This window comes from Pongo pygmaeus, chromosome 4 (assembly GCF_028885625.2).
Source record: "Pongo pygmaeus isolate AG05252 chromosome 4, NHGRI_mPonPyg2-v2.0_pri, whole genome shotgun sequence".
Lineage (NCBI taxonomy): Eukaryota > Metazoa > Chordata > Mammalia > Primates > Hominidae > Pongo > Pongo pygmaeus.
In genome coordinates, this window is record NC_072377.2 from 65,953,427 (window position 1) to 65,977,722 (window position 24,296).

Consider the following 24,296-nt stretch of genomic DNA (forward strand, 5'->3'; position numbering starts at 1 on the left):
TAAGTGCAATGTTCGAAAGTAGCCCCCAAATCTTAGCCATCTGCAAATGGCTCCACAAGGACAGCTGAAGATGGCAAAAGGAACAGAAATTTTTTTGTTGTTTGCTTTTTAGCATTACACTTCAGTCCTGGTGGTCTTCTACTGGGGATATTTTAAGGAAAAAATGTGAAAAAAAGAGACAGTCAATTCTACAATGAGCTTCGGTTTTCCAAGACTAGAAGAATCTACCTTTGTTTATATATTTGGTCAGGGGTTATTACACAATATTCCACACCCTAACCTTCTTACCCTCAACTGGCAATAATAACAAAGTTTAGGAGGAAGAGACAAAAAGGAAGAAGAGTAATAAGTTATAGAACGTACTGGAAAAGGGGATTACAAGAGAGTTTTAACAGAAACCTGCTCAGTCTGAACATATAAGAACAGCTGCCATATACAGTTGACCCTTTATATTTATGGGTTCTGCATCTGTGGATTCAACCAACCACAGATTGAAAATATTCAGAGGAAAAAAATGGATGGTTGCATCTGTACTGAACATGTAGCATTTTCTTCTTATTGTGAATCCCTGAACCAGGGGTCCTCAACCCACAGGCCACGGACTGGTATCAGTCCATAGCCTATAAGGAACCAGACTGCACAGCAGGAGGTGAGCGTTGGGCAAGTGAGTGAAGCTTCACTGAATTTACAGCAGCTCCCTGTTGTTCACATACTGCCTGAGTTCCACCTCCTGTCAGATCAGCCGCATTAGATTCTCATAGGAGCGTGAACCTTCTTGTGAACTGTGCATCTGGGGGATCTAAGTTGTGTGCTCCTTATGAGAATCTAATGCCTGATGATCTGTCACTGTCTCCCATCATCCCCAGATGGGACCATCTAGTTACAGGAAAACAAGCTCAGGGCTCCCACTGATTCTACATTATGGTGAGTAGCATAATTATCTCATTATATATTAAAATGTAATAATAATATAAATAAAATGCACAATAAATGTAATGTACTTGAATCATCCCAAAACCACCCCCACCCCCACCCCAGCAGCCCTGGTCTGTGGAGAAATTGTCTTCCATGAAACCAATCGCTGGTGCCAAAAAGGTTGGGGACTGCTGCCCTAAACAAAACAGTACAACAACTATTTACATGCAAGAGTGAAAAACTGCAAAAGTCATTCTTTCTTTGTTACTGGTCTCCCAGCTGTTGGCAGGTACGATTCTGTTTTACAGTACCTTTAAACTATTGTTCATAAAGGACCACAGAAAGACCAACCCTAGGAGTTCATGGATGATTCTCCCTGCTGCCAGCCCCTCCGTCTTTCAGTCATGGCACTTACCATCACAACTGGCCTCACTGGGATGCTCTCTTGTGAAGTGCCTGGTGGGGGATCATTCCATTCTGGAAATTTAATAACATCCTTTTGGTATGGGGGCTTCTTTGGATATGGTTTCAGGGGTGAAGAAGGAGGAAATCTAAAACCCAAGAAGAAATTCTCTATTACTGAAGTCAGTGGGAGACACAGATATTTTAACAATAGTCTCCACTTTTGTGTACCTGAAAATTTATACAATAATTTGTACAATATTTATACAATAATTACATAAATTTTAATTACTTAAACTGCTCTATACCATACCTGATAAAGAAAAGAAAGGTGATTGAATACATATTTTTTATCAGATAATCTTTTTCTGTAGGCTTGTTAGAAAAGGATACAATGCATTACATTGCACTGCAAAAGCAATGTAAGAACTCTAGTTCTTAATGTTGACATAAAAGGCAGTGGGTTGCTGACTTTTATTTTGACTTTTTATTTACTTAAGCCAAAATAACAGCTTAAAAATCTTACCCATGTTATCCATAGAAAAAAATCATACAAATAACTAAAGACCTTATCTCAAAGCAAATGCAGAAATAAAGAATTATAAAATATCTATAGTGTTCAAGGGAAGTTTATATGAAGGTGAATCCGGAGACTCACCAACAAGAGTACTGAAGGAAACAGAATGTGTCACCTCAAAATATTCCTCTTTGACATAATTTTTTGGGGCTAAAGGCCATTTGAAGCAAATACAGAAAAGTGCTTTGTCTTTCCTCTGTTTGCCTAAGAGCAGGAGTATTATTAATATGAAGACAAAAGGTCTATCTTTCCCTCTTTCCTGCCCCAAAACAGTATGTAAATTCTCCTTTACAACCTTTATCAGCTTAGAGACTGCACCAGAGACATCTAAGCAGACTTTATTAGTTTCCCCATAAATTTACCTTCCCACACCTTCCTGCCTTTGGAAGACTTAAACTGCTTTCATGTGTCCTGATGCTTCTCTAAAATTTATTGCTCTTTGTTGAAGACCATATAAGCTGGGACTCTAAGGCACTGCATCTAGTTATTTTTCTCCCACGGGATGTGCACTGCACACATTAACAAACTTGCTTATTTTTCTCTTGTTAATCTGTCTTTTCTTGCAGGAATATGTCCCAAGTATGAACTTCTGAAGGTTGAGGAAAACTATAATTTCTCATCTTCAAATAGAGAAACATTTCAAAAACAGTCGCAATAGATTTGAAAAGGAATGACTAGTGGAGAAAAGTTGCATTTCATCTTTTCTGAAAAGAATATCCAATAACTATTTTAAACATCAGTTTTGGGTCACTTAAAAAAAGAGAGTTCTGGAAATCACTAAATTAAGTTAAAGATAGCTTAAAGTTTGGGAATCAAGTTACCAAGGCAGGTGTTCCCAAAAGATTCCAAAATATAAACTAAATGAATCTCTATAGCCAAAGCATCTTTCTTTATAAATAAAGGGTGGCTTATAAAAGTCCAATTTTGTTTCCTACAAGTCAACAATCCCAACAAATGCCCATTTCCAGACAAAGTACAGCATTTATGCATGTGTATGTGCACATATGCTCACATACAGGTAGGATATTGAATGTAATTCCCGGAGTTCACAGATTGCCCACTTCTCAGTTCATTCAAAACTAAACACAATCCCTACTCCCATCCCACCACTAATGCCCTCTGTTTACTCTCCCACTTCATTCCCTCAACTATGGCATAAAAATTTTTGGACCTGAATTCCGGGCTTTCTCACAAACTATCTATGTGTCTTTTGGAAAGTATAAGTCTCTCTAAATAATAATTTATTTATTTGTCAAATGAAGGAATTAAATTGGAAGATCCATAAATTTTCTCCTAAGTTCAAAAAGATGCTTCTTATATTCCCATAACCAGAAAAAAAGTAGTATCTTCCAAAGACCAAAGCACAATTTGTTATGTGCAAAACTGTGATTGAAGAAATACCAGGAAATCACTTTTTTCCTCCACACTGAGAAGATGAGATCTTTGCTGTCAGTAATATCTGCAGTTACCAATAGAAGGTGTGCTATCTATTTTCACAGCAGTCTGACAACTTTGTCTGAGAAAAAATGCAGAAGAGCTCCCTCCAGTGGAGTACTTCTATTTCGGGCATTGAAAGTTAGCAATTTAATCCTAATATTTTAATAATGTAATATTTCACCTGTTAAAGATGATCCAGTTCAAATGCCACATTTTTCACTCAGAGAAATTAAGGCTCAAAAGAGGAAAGCAACTAATTTAAAAGCCTCACAACTGGCCAAGAGAACAAACCATCTTACACAAAGGATTTGCAAGCCTTTTATTAAGAAAATTATAAAATTTTTATGCAAAAAAAAGACAGTGTGCCCCCCTAAAAAGAAAGAAAACTATAAAATTTTATTGAAAGACATTAAAGAAGAACTAAATTGATAGCTATATTATGCTGGTGAATAAGATTCTTTCTTAAACTCAGGCTCAAGCAATCCTCCTGTCCTGTTTCAGCCTCCCAAGTAGCTGGGATTACAAGTAGTTGCCGCTGTGCTCAGCTTGGTGAATAAGATTCCATATCATACAATGTTAATTTTCCCCCATGAAGATACATAGTTACAATGAAAATTTAATAAAAATATTAATATAAAAATATTTAGGAAACATCATAAACTTATTCCAAGCCAGGCACGGTGGCTTACACTTGTAGTCCCAGCTATTCGGGAAGCTGAGATGAGAGGATCACTTGAAGTCAGGAGTTCGAGACCAGCCTGGGCAATAAAGCGAGACCCCATCTCTAAAGTAAAAAAATAAGAAACATGATCAACTGATTCTAAAATTTATATGAAAATGCAAAGGCCCAAAAATAAGACATTCTTAAAGAAGAAAAACAAAGTGAGGTGACTTGTCCTATCAGATATCAAGGCTAACATAATAGGGCAATACTGATGGCAGAGAGACCATAGTTCCTCGAGCTCCGCATTGTTGACATTTAGGGCCGGATAGTTCTTTGTTGTGGGGAGCTGTCCTGTGCACTGGGGGATGCTGCTAAGTGCAAAGCATCCCTGGCCTCTACTCACTGGATGTGAGTAGCACCCTACACAAAACACACACACCTGTTGTGACAACAAAACATTTCTCCAGACATTGTCAAATGTCTTCTGCAAAATGGCCCCCGGTTGCGAATCATGGGCCTAGACAAAGAGAATTCAAAACAAACACTACTCTTTAGAAACATGATTTATGATACAGCAGACATTACAGATCAATGGGAAAGTATGGACTGTTCAATAAATAGTACCGAGCCAACTGGTTATCCATTTGGGAAAAATGAAACTGCATCCCAGTTCAGCCTGCCATATTTCCAAAGGTGTTTACAATCATACCTCCTAACCATATGCTCTTTTGCAATATGATCTTGCCACTACTGTATCAAGAGATAGAATGTCTTTCTCTACCCTCTTCAAGTCTAGGTGAGCCCTGTCTAATTGCTTTAATAAATACAATAAAGCAGAAGCACTAGCCTAAATGGCTAGAACTCTCTTCCTGCCTCTTGAAACTCTCACTCTTGTATAACTCATTATTATGAAGCTCCCTCTTGGAAACCAGCCATCTTATAAGAAGTATGACTACTGTGAGCCCACCATGTTGTCAAATGCCTAAGCAACAGGAAGACGCCCTAGAAGATGAGATACTGCAAGGAAATAAACTGAGGTAAAGGAGCACCAAAATTCCAGATCTGCAAATAAACAAATATTCCTGGAGGTGGATTCTCCAGCCTCAGCAGCCGAAGCTGATGCCCACCTAAGCAACCTTCCAAAATTCCTGATCCACACAATTATGTAAAAACTACAATGGGCCGGCACAGTGGCTCACACCTGTAATTCCAGCACTTTGGGAGACCGAGGTGGGTGGATTGCCTGAGGTCAGGAATTCGAGACCAGCCTGGCCAACATCGTGAAATCCCGTCTCTACTAAAAATACAAAAATTAGCCGCGCATGGCGGCATGTGCCTGTAATTCCAGCTACTCGGGAGGCAAAGACAGGAGAATTGCCTGAACCCGGGAGGCGGAGGTTGCAGTGAGCTGAGATTGCACCACTGCACCACTTCAGCCTGGGCAACAGAGCAAGACTCCATCTAAAAAAAAAAAAAAAAAAAAAAAAAAAACTACAATGGTTATTTTAATCCACTAAGTTTGACATAGTTTTATTACACAACAGGTAACTAGAAAAGAAATTTGTGGTATCTGCAACAGGATCGGGCAGTGAAACGGATGCATGAAGGGCCTCAGATGGACTTCTTAATAGAGGCTGAAAGAACAGTAAGGAAGTTGTTGTGAAACAGTATGGAAGGTGGAGAAAAAAATCTGTGTTGCACAGTGGCATAAATTTCAGTAAAACTGTCACCTGTGGTAATAGGGAAACTAGAAAAGATGGATCTGGCGAACAAATTTCCCAGGATGAATGATGAAAATGACAACTGGTTTCTTTTATAACAGCTGCAATAACCAGGTGTGGATTGTGCCAAGTTAAGAGTGATGAGGTGGATAAATTTGCAAAGAAGAGCTTTATTTCTCATAAAGGGTTTCAGCCTGTAGGCTGGCCATCCCACAGGTTGGGAAGCAAAGCCTCCAGCAGCAGCTGAGAGCAAGCACTTTGAGGGAGGGGTAAAGGGAACAGGAATTTATGCTGAGCGAGGTAGCCAAATATGCATATTTAATAAGCTAAAGGAAGAGTCATGAATATTTATGAAAGGAGAAATATGCACATGTGCAATTGAGCTTCATGCACCTTTCATGGGTTGCATGTTCAAAAAATGGTGGCATTAGCATGATCTGAAGATGGAGTTTTCAGCCCACTGATGTCAAAAGATGAAGCAGAGGACACAAAATCATCACCGTGTATCCTCCACCAGTCAGCCAAAACTGGTCTGGAGATGGTGGTCAGTTTTTAGCAAGGGATATATTGTGAAATTGCAAAAAAAGTAGGAAGAGTCCAGTCACAGCCTCAGATGATTGGCTTAAGATGATAAAGCAATGAGTCATCTGTTTCTTGTTTTCCAAAGCTGGTTTCTGTTTATTCCTTGGGAAAGAAATCTGGTTAAAGGTTACTAACGAAGGGACATATTGAGGCTTGTCCAACCCCCTATCCCATCATGGCTAGGAACTCAGTTTTTAAGGTTTCTTTTTTGTAGAATGCTTTTTATTTATTTATTATTTCAATAAGTTTTGAGGGACAGGTCATGTTTGGTTACATGAATAAGTTCTTCAGTGATGATTTCTGAGATTTTGGTGCACCCATCACCTGAGCAGTGTACACTGTAACCAATGTATAGTCTTTTATCCTTCATCACCCTCCCACCCATTCCCCAAGTCCCCAAAGTCTATCATATCATTCTTATGCCTTTGCATCCTCATAGCTTAGCTCCCACTTATAAGTGAGGACACACAATGTTTGGTTTTTCATTCCTGAGCTACTTCACTTAGAATAATGGTCTCCAATTTCATCCAGATTGCTGCAAATGTCATTATTTTGTTCCTTTTTATGGTGGAGTAGTATTCTATGGTGTGTGTATATATATATATATATATATACACACCACATTTTCTTTATCCACTCATTGATTAATGGGCATTTGGGCTGGTTCCATATTTTTGCAACTGCAAATTGTGCTGCTATAAACATGTGTGTGCAAGTGTCTTTTTCATATAATGACTTCCTTTCCTCTGGGTCAATACCCAGTTGTGGGATTGCTGGATCAAATGGCAGATTTACTTTAAGTTCTTTAAGAAATCTCCACACTGTTTTCCACAGTTGTACTAGTTTACATTCCCACCAGCAGTCTAAACATATTCCTTTTTTGTCACATCCATATCAACATCTTTTTTATTTTTAATGGTCATTCTTGCAGGAGTATGGTGGTATCACATTGTGGTTTTGATTTGCATTTCCCTGATCATTAGTAATGTTGACCATTTTTTCATGTGTTTGTGGGCCATTCGCATATCTTTTTTTGAGAATTGTCTACTCATGTCCTTAGCCCGCTTTTTGATAGGATTGTTTGTTTTTATCTTGCTGGTTTGATTGAGTTCCTTGTAGATTGTGGATATTAGTCCTTTGTTGGGTGCATACTTTGTGAACATTTTTCTCCTACTCTGTGGGTTGTTTGTTTACTCTGCTGATTATTTCTTTTGCTATACAGAAGCTTTTTAGTTTAATTAAGTCCCATCTATTTATTTATTTGTCTTTGTTTTTGTTGCATTTGCTTTTGGGTTCTTGGTCATGAAGTCTTTGTCTAAGCCAATATCTAGAAGGGTTTTTCCGATGTTCTGCAATTTTTATGATTTCAGGTCTTATATTTAAGTCTTTAATCCGTCTTGAGTTGATTTTTGCATAAGGTAAGAGATGAGGATCCAGATTCATTTTCCTACATGTGGCTTGACAATTACCCCAGCACCATTTGTTGAATAGGGTGTCCTTTCCCCACTTTATGTTTTTCTTTGCTTTGTTGAAGATCAGTTGGCTGTAAGTATTTCACTTTATTTCTGGGTTCTCTATTCTGTTCCATTGCTCTATGTGCCTATTTTCACACCAATACCATGCTGTTTTGGTGACTATAGGTTTATAGCATAGCTTGAAGTCAGGCAGTGTAATACTTCCAGATTTGTTCTTTTTGCTTAGCCTTGCTTTGGCTATGTGGGCTCTTTTTTGGTTCCACATAAATTTTAGGATTGTTTTTACTAGTTCTGTGAAGAATGATGGTGGTATATTAATGGGAATTGCATTGAATTTGTAGATTGCTTTTGGTAGTACAGTCATTTTTACAATGTTAATTCTACCCATCCGTGAGCATGGAATGTGTTTCCATTTGTTTGTGTCATCTATGATTTCTTTCAGCAGTGTTTTGTAGTTTTCTTTGTAGAGGTCTTTCCCCTTCTCAATTAGGTATATTCCCTAAGTTTTTTGGTGTTTTTTTTTTCTTTTTTTTTTTTGGCGGGGGGTACTATTGTAAAAGGAATTGAGTTATTGATTTGATTCTCAGCTTGGTCACTGTTGGGGTATAGCAGTGCTACTGATTTGTGTACATTAATTTTGTATCCTGAAACTTTAATGAATTCATTGATCAGTTCCAGGAGCTTTCTGGATGAGTCTTTAAGGTTTTCTATGTATACGATCATATCAAGAAACAGTGACAGTTTGACTTCCGCTTTACCAATTTGGATGCCTTTATTTCTTTCTCTTGTCTGATTGCTCCGACTAGGACTTCCAGTACTATGTTGAACAGAAGTGGTGAAAGTCAGTATCCTTGTCTTTTTCCGGTTCTCAGGGGGAATGCTTTCAACTTTTCCCTGTTCAGTATAATGTTGGCTGTGGGTATGTCATAGATGGCTTTTATTACCTTAAGGTACATCCCCTCTAGGCTGATTTTGCTGAAGATTTCAATCATAAAGTGATGCTGGATTTTGTCAAATGCTCTTTCTGTGTCTATTGGGATGATCATTTTTGTTTTTAGTTCTGTTTATGTGGTATATCACATTTATTCACTTGCAGATGTTAAACCATCCCTGCATCCCTGGTATGAAACCCAATTGACCATGGTGGATTACCTTTTTGATATGCTGTTGGATTCGGTTAGGTAGTATTTTGTTGAGGATTTTTGTATCTATGTTCATCAGGGATATTGGTCTATAGTTTTCTTTTTTTGTTATATCCTTTCCTGGTTTGATATCAGGGTGATAATGGCTTCCTAGAATGATTTAGGGAGGATTCCCTCTTTCTCTATATTTTGAAATAGCGTCAATAGGATTGGTACCAATTCTTCCTTGAATATCTGATAGAATTCAGCTGTGAATCCTTCTGGTCCTAGACTTTTTGTTGTTGCTGGCTATTTTTTTCTTACCATTTGAATCTCACTGCTTGCCATTGGTCTGTTCAGAGTTTCTATTTCTTCCTGGTTTTATCTAGGAGGGCTATATATTTTCAGAAATTTATACATCTCCTCTAGGTTTTCTAGTTTGTGCACATTAAAGTGTTCCTAGTAGCCTTGAATGATCTTTTGTATTTATGTGGTATCAGTTGTAATATTTCCCATTTTGTTTCTAATTGAGCTTATTTGGATCGTCTCCCTTTTCTTGGTTAATCTTACTAATGGTCTATTGATTTTGTTTATCTTTCCAAAGAACCAGCTTTTTGTTTCGTTATCATTTGTATTTTTTTGTTTCAATTTCATTTAGTTCTGCTCTGATCTTTGTTATTTCTTTTCTTCTGCTGGATTTTGGTTTGTTCTTCTTTCTCTAGTTCCTTGAGGTGTGACCTTAGATTGCCTATTTGTGGTCTTTCAGATTTTTTTATGTAGCCATTCAATATAATGGGCCACCATGCCCGGCCCAGAATACATTTTTTTAAACCACAATGAATCTATAAGAAAAAACTTCTGTGGAGAAAAGCAAAACACATGAACCAGGCATTTCCAGATGTGGAATTAGGAATGGTGAATAAGCATAAAAATATACTCAACCTCATCAGTAATCAAGGAAATTCAAAATAACATCATGAAACAGAATTTCGCACACATCAAATTGGCAAAAGTTTAAGTCAATATCAAATATTTTCTGCTACTGAAATAAAAATTAGCATATGTTCTTTTATGAAGGATGTCTTTCTCAATAAAACTGAGAACATTTAAAAACAGCAGAGCTCCCTCTAGTGGGCTAAATTTCATTTTGCTTTAAAAACTGTAAATTTAATCCTAACATGATCATGGATTCCAGAATTATAAACTCCCTTAGAAAACATCTAGAACAAACTACACATTTGTACACTGAAGAAATTAAGGCCAGAAAAGTTACTGGCCACAACTAATTGTCCAACCAAACAAGCAGGTCTCCTAGTGCCACCACCACTGCCAAATATTGGCTGGAGAAAAGCAATTTAAAAATAATCCATACCAGAACTATCCTTTGGTGAATTTACTTGTAAAAAAAATTAGGATTTATTACCTAATAAATCAATAAAATTATTCTAAGTCATCTAAACCACAAAGAAACATAGTTATAAATCTTAATAAACTTGATAAATGACAGCTCTCTCAATGATTTAAAGCCCTTTTAAGAGTTTAACTATACACTGTGGAAGCATCAGTAGAAATTTGCAACATCAACAGCTTTGGCCAGCCTGCCTCCTTGCCTTACTAGCTTACAGACTTTGTACCCAAAAACAAAAAGCAAACAACAATACAAAAAAACACAGCCAGATATTGTTTATTATATGGGCTGGTCTTTCTGAGACTACTATTTCCCAGAAATCCTTGAGTTATGCAAAACCATAGCAATTTGCAGGGTTTTGCTGTGCTCTGTAAACCCATTCAACATATTTCTTGAGCCCATTAGTGGTATATATCACCTAAATGCTGAAAAACTGCTAATGATTACATTTCACAATACTTTCTGAAAGTGTGTCAGGAACATAAAGTGTTTGAGGAAAGGAGAATGGGAGATGAAGTTGGAAACCAAACTAAGGAAGGCTTTAAAATCCAAACTCAGAAATCTTTCCTTATTCCACATGAATAAAGATTCCATTGTAAGTAAAGGATCAAGTGAGCATTTTTAAGGAGAGAGGTGAGCTTATCTGAAAGACACTCCTACCTTAAATTAACAATAGTTATTTAGAAAATAAATTCCATTTGCAACAGAAAAAAATCTATAAAATATCTATGACTTAAAAACACATACATATACAAGATTTACAAGAAAAACTACAACCACTTAAAATAGCACAACCCCACAATAAGTGGGGTGATTATTGCACCAAACCCCACAATAGGTGGGGTGAAAACTGCACCAAAATAATCACCCCAGAAATACGTGGGGTGATTATTGCACCAAAAAACATGAACTACTTAGATATAAATATAACAGGCAAGGCGCAGTGGCTCACGCCTGTAATCCCAGCACTTTGGGAAGCCAAGGCAGGCAGATCACGAGGTCAGGAGATCAAGACCACCCTGGCTAACTCAGTAAAACCCCGTCTCCACTAAAAATACAAAAAATTAGCCGGGCGTGGTGGCAGGCGCCTGTAGTCCCAGCTACTCAGGAAGCTAATGCAGGAGAATGGCGTGAACCCAGGGAGGCGGAGCTTGCAGTGAGCTGAGATGGCGCCACTGCACTCCAGCCTGGGCGACAGAGCGAGACTCCGTCTCAAAAAAATAAAAAATAACAAAATATGTTCAGGATCTATATAGTCAAAGCTACAAAAAAACTGCTGAGAGATTAAGCACCTAAATATTATAATTTCACTCAAAATCCCAGCAAGAATTTTTATAGGAATAAACAAGTTGGTTCTAAAATGTATATGAAAAAGAAAAAGAACTAGAATAACCCAAACAATTCTGAAAAATAACAAAGTTGGAGGACTCACATTACCTGATTTCACTGGAGACAAGCTACACATGTAGAATGGAATGGTATATGAATTAAGTCAGAGGACTCTATATGGCATTGTATCCCCCTAGGAAGAATACATGTACTGGGAACCAGAGGGTGGAAGCAGGAGTGGCCCTACTTACCATCCCTCCCTGTGCTTCCCATCTCCATAACCCTGGGCTCTGCAATTAGCAGTCTTGTCCCTCAAAGGGACATATTCTTGACAGGGGACATAGTAAGGGTACTTTGGACTCCTTGTGGCCAGGGAGCAGCAGGTGAGAAGAGAAAAGGAATCACTATCTTGGCAGAGGTCATGGATCCTGATCAGCAGGCAGGAGAGTTGCATTTACATAATAGGGGCAGGGAGAAATACCTGTGGCACTTCCTGGAGATCTACATGGCACTTCCTGGTACTTCCTTGTCCCATTGTAACTGTGAATGGGTTTGTACAGAAACATTAGCTCAAAAAGTGCATGATTACCATGGGTCTAGATCTTTAGGAATGAAGTTTTGGGTCACACTACCAGGTAAGGCACCCAAGTCCTGCCAAGGTGATGGCTGACAGTAACGGGACTGAGAATGAAGAGTCAAGGAGGGAGAGAATGAGTACCAGCTGCAGCCATGAAACCAACTGCAACAATAGGGGCTATAGTCTTCCTAGTAATTTCCATCTTCTAGGTTTCCACTCAGGAAGTAAGCACCAACATGTGTGGGCAAGCGGATCTGTGAAGCACAAGAAATGGACTGTGCTGGCCACAGGGGTGCACAGCTCACATCTCCCTCCAAGAAGCCAACAGCTCCCAGCTGCTCTACCTTTCACACTTCCCCAGGCTGCTTCCAGCCCACCAAGGAGCACAGCAAGGTAATGAGCCAAGATAATCCTTCCAGAAGACCTAAGACTCCTCTAACAGCATCCTTTGCTTGGGAACTCCCCATCAGCCTGGGGAAATTTTCAGAACTGCAGCATGTGGTCTTAGCTCTTCCTACCCAATTCTTTCCCCTCTGCTTTCCCTGAGGTCAGGCCTTCATCACAGCCTATAGGCTCACTCCATCGCCTCCTGTTCCTTCCCCATTTATCCTTTCCTGGTGCCCCACCCCAACCCCTGGCATTAAATCTCTTGCACATCTAGTTCCCTCTTGGCATCTGATTCTCTTCTCAGAGGACCTGAATTAATGGAGTCTCCTATTAGTCTGTACTTATCTATGTGTAATGAATTCAGATCAGTGCAAACAATGTAAGTATCTGCCACATATCAGACACCAATAGGTAACAAAGATACAAGAATAAACAAGTCTTTGCCCTCAAGAAACTTAGAGTCTAGCAACTATGCCCTGCGAGCCAAATCCCACCACTTGCTTTATTAGATGTAAAGTCTTACTGGTGGAACACAGCCATGCCCATTCATTGACACACTGTGTATGGCTGCTTTCTCCCTACAACTGCAGTTAAGCAATTCTGACAGAGGTTATATGACCTGGAAATATTCACTATCTGGCCCTTTTCAGAACAAGTTTGCTGACCTGGGTCTGGTGGATACAGAGATAAAGGAATACTTACTTGCTTGTTGTATAGGCTTCACCAGGGTAAAAAGCCTGTCTGTCATGTTCCCACTGTATCCCCAACAACTGGCTCATTCAATTTGAGCACAAGTTACAGTAGACTTGGTAAATGCCTTGTATTAGTCTGTTTTCACACGGTATAAAGAACTACCTGAGACTGGGTAATTTATAAAGAAAAGAGATTTAATTTACTCACAGTTCCACATGGCTGGGGAGGCCTCGGGAAACTTACAATCATGGCAGAAGGCAAAGGAGAAGCAAGCACCTTCTTCACAAGGTGGCAGGAGAGAAAGAAAGAGTGCAAAGGGGAAAGTGCCACACTTTTAAACCAGCAGATCTTGTGATAACTCACTATCACAAGAACAGAAAGGGGGAAATCCTCCCCCATGATCCAATCACCTCCCGCCAGGTCCCTCCCCTGACATGTGGGGATTACAATTCAACATGAGATTTGGGTGGGGACACAGAGGCAAATCATGTCATACCTACATCTATTCTTGGTGACCAGTATATCCTAAAAACAGAAATGTTAGCAGTCTTACTTTGTAGATGAGGTCACAGAGATTCAGAGAGTGTCAGCATTTTGCTTAAGATCATATGAATGGTAGTAACTGAAAGCTGAGATTAGACCCCAGGCCTGCCTCATTCTAAACCTGTGTTTGTTACAGTCCTTCTATACTGAGCTCACATTATACTTAACTGCAGTTCACTGATATGGGGAGGACTGAGCAACCTTAACTAGGGAACAGAGGTGGAGTGATTATTGTTTAACTCCTTCAACGGGAACTCACTGACTAACCTTTGAACTTCTTTGTCAATAAATACTGGGCATTATGCTGGGTGTTGAGGACACAGAGATAAAAGGCAAATTCTTTCACAGCCTTATCTCCCACAACTGCCTGTGTAATAATACCTAACTTGTTTACTGGGTTCCCACCCCCTTGATCACCCTGACCAACCTCTCTCCCTTCCTTCCCTGACACACACCTGTTGATGCATCAAAACTCAAGTGTCACCTCTAAAGCAAACTATTCTCTGACTGATTCAAGCAGAGTTAATTCCTCAGCCCTCCTATAACAATGAATTCACACACATTACAGCATTTGAAGCAATAAATTCGAATTTATCTGTTTGTCTTTCTAACTAAACTATAGATAGGGGCATAGATCAAAAGTGTTTAGCACCATGCCTGGCATACAACAGGAACTCCATGATGCCTGAGAAAGGAAAGGAGGAGGAGCGGAGGGCACTGGAAGAAGCAGCATATGTGAGGATCTAATTAACAGAGACCCAAAAACACAAAACTGAGCTAAGAAGCCGGAAAAGAAGTGTTAATCAAGTGACTGGGGAAATGCTGACTGGGCACTAGCTGCATAAAATGCTTAAGCTGACTGTGCTTCCTCATGTTCACAGGAAACATTTGGTGGGCCTCTCCCATTCCTAGTTTGAGAGCTTGTCAACTCCACAAATTCAGGGAATAGTATACCCCAGCTTTCAACAACTTTCATAAACCTAGTCTTAACAACCAACATCTCAAGGCAAGTTACCACTCTTCTCAGCAAGTTATAGTTTAGAACTGATTAATGCCTATATGATATTTATTATTTTGTTTCTAGGTCAATAATATCTGAGAACTACTCTTGTTCAATCCCTGTTCTCTCCAAAAGTGTTCTCTTCTGTGTAAATTGGGAGCTTTCAGTCAGCCGTGCTCCTTTCATATTTCTGGAGTCCTTTATTCCATTTCCCATTTAAACTCATTTATGCCTAGTGTTCCATTACTGGAACGCTAAGCATGTGGGAGTCATCTCTATCCTACTGCTCAAGGTCACTACCAAGGTCTGATTGCAAAAATTCAAAAAATTGCAACCTCAGGAATAAACAGGTTAAGGACACTAGTGGATAATAACTAGGCATCATGAATTCTCAGCAAAGAAACCTGGGTAAGGATATTAAAAAAAAAAAAAAATTTCAAGGCCAGTTGGTAAGACCAAGTGTTTAAAACAAATAAATATAAAGGGAAAGGATAAAGAAGTCAGCAGGAACTATGACCCCAAATGAAGGATCAGGATAGAAGAATAAGCCAAGGATTTGAAATTATCATGAGTTAATCACCAAAAAGCCTAAAAAAGGACATTATAAAACAAAAGTCTATCAATAATCAGGAATTACCTTTTATGACTCAGGGCAGTATATTTCAACATTCTATTTAACACACCTACATGTACTAGTTCTTTTGCAAAGATGGCAGTGATAACATAACCCCAGAATCAGTTTGACTTAACAGCTTAATACATAACTTTGAACCTTGGGTCCACATATAACTGGCCTACTACTTATACTTGATAGACTCTGCTCCTGTGCCTCGGTGCCTACAAAGGATCCTGAACTCAAATCCATCCCCCATATCTCTGATTGCCACAGATCAATCTGATCTGTTGCTTTGCTTTCACATACACCTAATAATCTGTTGCAGTCACAAACACATAATAGTCATTGTGCTATTTCCTAGGCCCAAAAAGCTGCCCCAGTCTTGCCCACTCTACAGCCATTGCTTGTTATATCCATCTGGGTCTTAGTTGCAACTGTAAGGAACAGAAACAAATTCTGGCTGATTTAACCATAAAGGAATTTGGAGATATCAAATAGAACACAAAATCAATTGGAGAGCTGGAGAAACAGGATGGGGGTGGTGGATAAGACAAAGGGGGAAAAGGAGGCCACCCAGCACACATAGAAGGAAGCACAAGTGAGTTCATGCTCCAGGAACAATCTGGTCCTAAAGCCACTGCCAGTAGTTCTGGATGCCTCTGTGTACTTCTGTCCTTGTTCCTGCAGTCCACCACTTCTGTCACAGGAGGATTCTAAGCTGTCCCTTCCCCTTTGCATGCCTCATTCAAGATGCAAAGTGCTAAGGAGGAACATACAAATGGCCAAGGAGAAGACATGCCTGAGCCCTCACTGCCAGGGGTAGGAAGCAGGAGTGTCTCACCCCTGTCGGCTTCCACTGTAGGGCACAGGGCCCTGCCTCCCACCAACACCCACACAAATGGGGATTCCCACAAAATAGAAAAGAAGTTTGGCAAGAAACAGAAATAGAAAAGAAATGCCTGGCAGCAACAAAGTTGTCCCTATATATTTTTTTCATCATTATCCCACAACAGCCTGGGCATTCATTCTTGACCTTTGTGGGAGATGTGGGTGCAGACTCTGAGACAGTCACCCAGCTCCAGGGACTCCAAAATCCTTGAGAGATTACCTAGGAACAAAGCCATCACAAAGACTTAGACACCCACTAAACAATGCAGGTGTGTTTGAAGAACTGTTCACTGGCTTGAAAATAGTTACAGTTACATTCCAAGCCTCTGTAAGCAGATGCTAAACATTAACAAAGATTCTAAATGTAAATAGCAATTTCAGATTAATGAACAATATGTTTAAAACTTTGTTTAAAAAAAAATCAGACTTCAAACAAAGCTTATGGACTACATACAGAGCAGTTACAGGGTCCAGCCTGAAATTTGCCTATAAAACACAGGTCCTTCCTTCCTTTTCAGCCCCACAGCTAGCATTCTCATCTAGGCAATATCGCTTTCACCAGTTACCTTAAACGCCTCAACCAGCTTCTCTGCCTTACAATCTATTCTGTCCCTATTATTCAATTAACTCTGTTCTAGAACAAAGACTCCATCACTGCTCAAAACACTAACAGTAGCTGCCTTCTCTGTTTTTTTTTTTCTTTTTTTCTTTTTGTTTTTTTGCTTTTTTGTTTTTTTTGAGACGGAGTCTTGCTCTGTTGCCCAGGCTGGAATGCACTGGCGCGATCTCGGCTCACTGCAAGCTCTGCTTCCTGGGTTCATGCCATTCTCCTGCCTCAGCCTCCCGAGTAGCTGGGACTACAGGCACCCGCCACCACGCCCAGCTACAATTTTTTTGTATTTTTAGTAAAGACGGGATTTCACTGTGTTAGCCAGGATGGTCTCGATCTCCTGACCTCGTGATCTGCCCGCCTCAGCCACCCAAAGTGCTGGGATTACAGGCGTCAGCCACCGCGCCTGGCCTTTTTTTTTTTTTTTTTTTTTTCTTTGAGACAGGTTCTCACTATGTTGCCCAGGCTGGCCTTAAAAATCCTGTAGCACACCAACACGGCACATCTATACATATGTAATAAACCTACATGTTGTACACATGTACCCTAGAACTTAAAGTATAATAATGAAAAAAAATATCCTGAGCTTAAGGAATCCTCTGGCTTCAGCCTCCTAAGTAGCTAAGACTACAGGTGCATGGCACTATACCTCGCTTTAATAACTTCTCCTTTTGAAATAAAACCCTACTCCATAGTCAGAAATGTAAGAAATTCCACCAAATGTATCCCTCATGATTTCCTGACCTAAGGTTTCTGTTCCAGCTGGGTCATCCTCCTCCCTTTTCTCCCAGGAAGCTTATTTGTGTGTTTTTGACTGACAGCCTTGATCTTGCCATCTTTCCTTTTCCTTCCCATCCCTTCTTTTTATCCAGATCCTGCCCTGTTTAGCAGACCCAGGCTGAAGTCCTGCTCCTCCTCCATCTCCTTCCCCTTCTCTTTCTCCTTCTCCTCCCCATCTCCCTCCTGTTCCATGAGGTTCCAAACACTCCAGTCCACACCAATTGGATCACAGACACAATTCCTACAATGGCCAGGCAGATAACATAATCATGATACAGTCTGGTATAATATTATAGGGAAATGGTGGGGAATGTGGCCACTGGAGTGAGTTTGCCCCATCTAAAGACTTTCTGGTTCATAATGTATTAAGACTCTGTGCTAGAAGTTAATGACGTTAAGTGTCTATGAGAAAGAGAACTGAGTGGCTGGGGGAGGGATATGTGAGGAAGGCTTTTCATTGCATATGCCCTTTTGCACTTCGTAAATTTTGAACCACATAAATGTATTATCTTCACAAAATATACAAAACTTAAAAATAAAAAGGCGATAGAAAAAACTTAATGACTAAACCACAACGCTGGTCAAACAAAATAGATACGTCAACCCAATGACTGCCAGTGTAACTGATTGTTTGTTATGGGCTATTTTAGGTAATTAATTAAATATTGTCTTGATTCTGCTAAGTAGCAGAATCTTTTTCATACAGACACACACACACACACACACACACACACTCTCAAAAGAGATTATAAAGTCAGGCAGATAAAGAATCATGTTATATTTCCTTTTTAGATCCTTCACTGCCACGGATTGGAAAACATGTGATAGGTACTCCATATCCGGAAACATAAAAGTTTAGAACTAAAAAGGATCTTAAAGATATAGTCCTCCCCGTCATTTTCTTCTTTTTTATTTTTTCTTTTTTTTATGAGACAAGGTCTCTCTCTGTCACCCAGGCTGAAGTACAGTGGCATGATCATGGCTCACTGCACCCTTGAACTCTGGGACTCAAGCAATCTGCCCCACTCAGCCTCTGGAGTAGCTTGGTCTATGGTACATGCCACCACTTCACCTAACTAAATTTTTAACTTTTTGTAAAGACAGGGTATCACTTTGTTGACCTGTCAGTTTATATTTGAGAAAACCAATGCCCAGTAAGGCTAAGAACTTATCCAACTAATCACAGGATGACAACCCATGACTATGAAATGAGTAAAAACAAAAGAAAAATAAAATCACACTAACAAGTTTTGTGCTTTCCTAGAAAAACAAAAGATGTCCACTAGAGGGAGGAAGTCATCCATTAATTTAAAGGTGAGGTATCTAAAACGGGTCCAAAAGACCTATTGGGTAGTGATGAAAGAATTTTTCCCAGGGCCACAGAAAATGACTTAAGGGCCACCTCCCTCAAACAACTTAAATTTGAGTTTCTTTCACTGGAGGTACAAATACAGGTTTTGCAAATCTCTAGCTTAAGAAAGTTATTAGCATAGGGTAAAAAAAAATTTTTTTTTTTTGGTGTATAGCCCTATCAAGTTTAACACATGTATACATTTGTGTATCTACCACCAAAATCAAGAAACAGAACTATTCCATTACTCCCAAAAACGCTCCTTCCTGCTCTCCCTTTACAGTCGCACCCTTCTCCCACCCAACGGTGCTACATTGTATGGATGTACAATAGTTATCCATTCACCCATGGAAGAATGTTTAGGTTATTTCCAGTTACTGGCAATCTATAAATATTCACTTACGAGTTTTTGTGTAAACATTGCTTTTGTCTCTCTAGGATAAATACCCAGGAATAGGAATGCTGAATCATATAGTCAATGTACTTATTAACTTTAAAAGAAACTAACTTTTCCAAAGTGACTAACAATCTAGGTGTCCAACAGCAATGTATAAGATTTCCAGTGACTGCATCCTCACTAGCACTAGATATCATTAGTATTTTTATTTTAAACATACTAATAGACACATAGTTTTATCTCCCTAGGGCTTTAATTTGCATCACCCTAATGTATACTACATTAAACATCTTTTCAAATGCCCATCTGCTAACTGCATACTTTTGGTGATATGTCTTTTCAAGTCTTTTGCTCATTTTTTAATTGGATTGCTTGTTTACTTACTGTTGAGTTGATGAGTTCTTTACATATTCTTGATACCACTCCACTGTCACATATGTGGTTTGCAAATATTTTCCCCATCTGTAGCTTGTCCTCTCATCCTCTCATCCAATGTCTTTCACAGAGCAAAAATTGTTCATTTTGATGAAATCCAATTTATCATATTTTTCCTTTATGTTTGGTGCTTTTAGTGTCATGTCTAAAAACTCTTTGCCTAATACCAAAACAAAGGTTTTTCTCCTGTTTTTCTAAAAGTTCTATAGTTTTATATTTAAATCTATGATCCACTTTGCACTAATTTTTGTATGAAGTATAAGGTTTATGTTGAGGTTCTTTTTTTATTTTGGCATATGCATGGATGGATGCCCAATTATTCCAACATAATTTGCTGAAAATACTCATCTTTTCCCATTAAATAGAATTTACATCTTTGTAAAAAATCTATTGGCATATTTATATTTATCTGTTTCTGGACTCTCTATTCTGTACCACTGATCTGTATGTCTATCACTTCACCAACACCATAGTGTTAACTTCTGTGGCTTTATATACTAAGCCATAAAACTGGGTAGTATGATTCCTCTGCTTTTTACATTAAGAACTGTGAAAGTAACATTATTCAATAAATCTGGCGATAGCTACATAATGAACTTTAGTTTCAAATTAAAATCAGTATTTTGGAAATAGGCCAGAAAAATAAGAAAGTATGAGAGAAAAGGAATAGAAAGAGAGAAAGAGGAAGAAAAAGAGAAGTTGAAACATGAGAATGACACACATAGAGGGAGAAACAAAACAGAAAAAAGAGAAGGAAAGAAAAAAAGGAATGAGAGAGGCAGGAGAATAAAAAGAAAATGGTCCCTACGTGTTAGATCTCAATCCCCACCAACTGAGCCAGTGAATTTCTACCTGTGAGCCATGAAAACCTTCCCAGTTCAACCACCCACCAGAGCTAGCACCAGTGATGAGAGCAAGTCAGGAGCCATGTACAGGCTCCATGCCAGAGAAACCTTTCCTGCTAAAGGGCTACAACAGGACAAACACTTTTCTCATTAAATAATCCAAAACAATTATCATAATATAAATTTTTATTTGTATAGAACCCACTAAGTTAGGTTTAAATAATATTACATAATTGTTCAGATGGGCAGAAGCAGTAAGTACAGGATTTCTTTAACTAGAACATTTTTGGTGTTTTGTTTAGATATTTTAAAGGGGAAAGTGTCTGAGGATTAAATATGTACCCTGTCTACCTCATAGAATTGTCGTAAAGATCAGAGGAGATCATAAAGATTAAATGACATCACAGAAGTAGAAATGTTTCATAAACCAAAATTTCTTATAAACATATAAAGCAGTATAATTCAATCTCCTTATCCATTAGAAGTTTAGGGTCACGAAGCTTTAAGACACAGACAACAGCATCTAGTTCAACCATGAGCACCATTTAGTGAAATCTAAAATTGTTTTCACCAGCAGCAAACCCAGAACTCTTTCTAGTAATTGCTGTCGGTTAACAGGAAAGAAGTATAGTGCTGAGTACATCTCCGCAACATCTCATTATTATTATAGGCATTCAGATATTACGAACTTGCTTTCCTTCCTTATACACTAAAATTCACTCCTCCCTTCAATTTTTCTATACTGAACATCTTGAGTCTTTAAAAAAAACTTACAAATTTAAATGCATTCACAGAACAAATATGGCATGCATTTTTTAAATCTAGAAATCATTTTTGACACATTCCAAAATAAGGGCTTTACTCATCTTTGTTATAAAATTCTCTAACATATATATGCAAATCCCCTCTCTTCAAAATATACAAAAAGAACCCTTATGTTTCAGGAAGCTTTCTCTAACTCATAGATAAAGGAAACCACCTCTCTTTTGCTATATTTATATAAGTATTTAGGTTATGTTTCCCTTGCCTCCTTTATTTGAGAAGAACTTCTTGAAGAAGACAGTTCATCATTTAATACGTATTACATAGTACTTAATGCATTGCAAGAACTTTGTGAATATAAACGTGTTGATTACACCAAATGTTTCTTGCTTATTCTGTGTGTTTACTCTTTCATTTACTAATACATTTGATAAACTAAATCAACCTCATGTTGTGAAAATAGAGGCAGTCTGGCATAGGCTTCAGAGATGAAGACCTCATTTCAAATCCTGACTCTTCTACCACTACCTGGATTACTTTGGACAAGTTAGTTATTTTGGCTTTATTAATTTCCTAATCTTTACAACTAGGATACTACCATTTCCACCTACAGGTGTTGAGTTAAATAATGAATTATGTGATGAGGATGGAACATCATAGAAGCTCTAGAACATTAGTTCCTTCCTTTCTAGCAAGAATCCTTCAATGTCCATTCCAGTATTCTCAGAACTACTTACAAAATGTTTCCCTTCAGTCCAGCCCACCCAGGCCCCCCACCACCAATGCCAGCACCTGCATATACCACCCAGGGACCTGAGGACCATCACACCTTGCCCACTACCACCACCCAGGGGCACACATACACCACCCAGAGCTGCAGGACCAGCCTGCCTGGCATCTACATCATCAGAAAAACCTTGCCACAGCCTCTGCCAACAACCTAAGCCATTGAGGAACTCACAGACACCACTGGCATTGATTACAGCCAAAGAAATAATAGAGACTAAATTACTGTGCATACCCAAAATCAAAGGGAAGGCACTCTAACCAGCCAACACTATAGATAGATCTACAGGAAAAAAGTCTTTACCTACAAAAGCCAATCCATAAAACTAGAAGAAGCAACTGTTCCATCAGATACACAGATAACAACACTGAGGCATAAAAAACATGAAAAGGCAAGGAAACACGAAACCTCCAAAAGGACGCGATCATTCTCCATTAACATCTCAAAGAAAAGGAAATCAATGAAATGTCTGAAAAAGAATTTCAAATAATGATTTCAAGGAAGCTCAATAAGATACAAAATAACACAGACAGACAATACAAAGAAATAAGGAAAATAGCTTATGATCTGAATTACAATTTTTTTTTTTAAGAGACAAGGTCTCACTATGTTGCCCTAGCTGGACTCAAACTCCCCTACTCAAACAATACTCTCACCTCCTGGGTAGCTGGGGCTACAGGTACACACCACCACACCCAGCTCTGAATGAGAAATTTAATAAAAAGATAGTTATAATTAAAAAGAACCAAACAGAAATCCTGAAAATTAAGAATTCAATAAATGAAATAAAAAAGCATACAACCAACATTTCAATAGGCTAGATCAAGCAGAAGAAAAACTTTCTCGATTTGAAGACAGGTCTTTTGAAATAACCCTGTCTGATAAAAATAAAGAAAAAACCAACCCAAATGTCCAACAATGATAGACTGGATTAAGAAAATGTGGCACATATACACCATGGAATACTATGCAGCCATAAAAAATGATGAGTTCATGTCCTTTGTAGGGACATGGATGAAGCTGGAAACCACCATTCTCAGCAAACTATCGCAAGGACAAAAAACCAAACACCACATGTTCTCACTCATAGGTGGGAATTGAACAATGAGAATGCATGGAGACAGGAAGGGGAACATCACAGACCGGGGCCTGTTGTGTGGGGTCGGGGTGGTGGAGCGTGGAGGGATAGCATTAGGAGATATACCTAATGTTAAATGACGAGTTAATGGGTGCAGCACACCAACATGGCAAATGTATACATATGTAACAAACCTGCAGTTGTGCACATGCACCCTAAAACTTAAAGTATAATTAAAAAAATAAAAATAAATAATAAATAAAAAGGAATAAAGAAAATAAAGCAAGCCTACATGACATATGGGATTACCATTAAGCAAATAAATATGTGTATCTTGAGCATTTCAGAAAGTGAAAGATGGGAAAAGGCATAGAAAACCTATTTAATGAATAAATATAAGCAACAAATTGGAAAACCTAAAGGAAATGGATATATTCATAGACACATATAACTTACCATGATTGAACCAGAAATAAATAGAAAATCTGTAACAGATCAATAACAAGTAACAAGATTGAATCAGTAATAAAAAGTCTCCTAACAAAGAAAAGTCCAGGACTGGACAACTTTACTAATGAATTCTACCACACCTTTGAAGAGGAATTAATATCAATTCTTATCAAATTATTCCAAAAAAATTGAAGAGAAGGAAATTATTTCTAACTCATTCAATAAGGCCAGCATTACCCTGATACCAAAACCAGACAAAGATACAACAAAAAAAGAAAAAAAGTGGCCAGTGTCCCTGATGAACATAGATACGAAAATCCTCAACAAATTACTAGCAAACCAAATCCAACAACACATCAAAAAGGTAATACACCATAATCACATGGGATATAGCCCAAGGATGAAAGGAAGGATCAGTATACACAAATCTGTCAGGCACGGTGGCTCATGCCTATAATCACAGCAC

General features: G+C 38.6%; 1 protein-coding gene across 2 annotated transcripts in view; it reads right to left on the minus strand.

Moving 5' to 3' along the window:
- Positions 1–24,296, minus strand: part of DEPDC1B (DEP domain containing 1B) — a 106,199-nt gene that overhangs the window by 57,518 nt on the left and 24,385 nt on the right. For both annotated transcript variants that reach the window (XM_054488765.2, XM_063664838.1), the window contains exon 3: positions 1,331–1,466. In XM_054488765.2, coding sequence (XP_054344740.1) covers positions 1,331–1,466 — 136 coding nt within the window. The remainder of the gene's footprint in view (positions 1–1,330; positions 1,467–24,296) is intronic.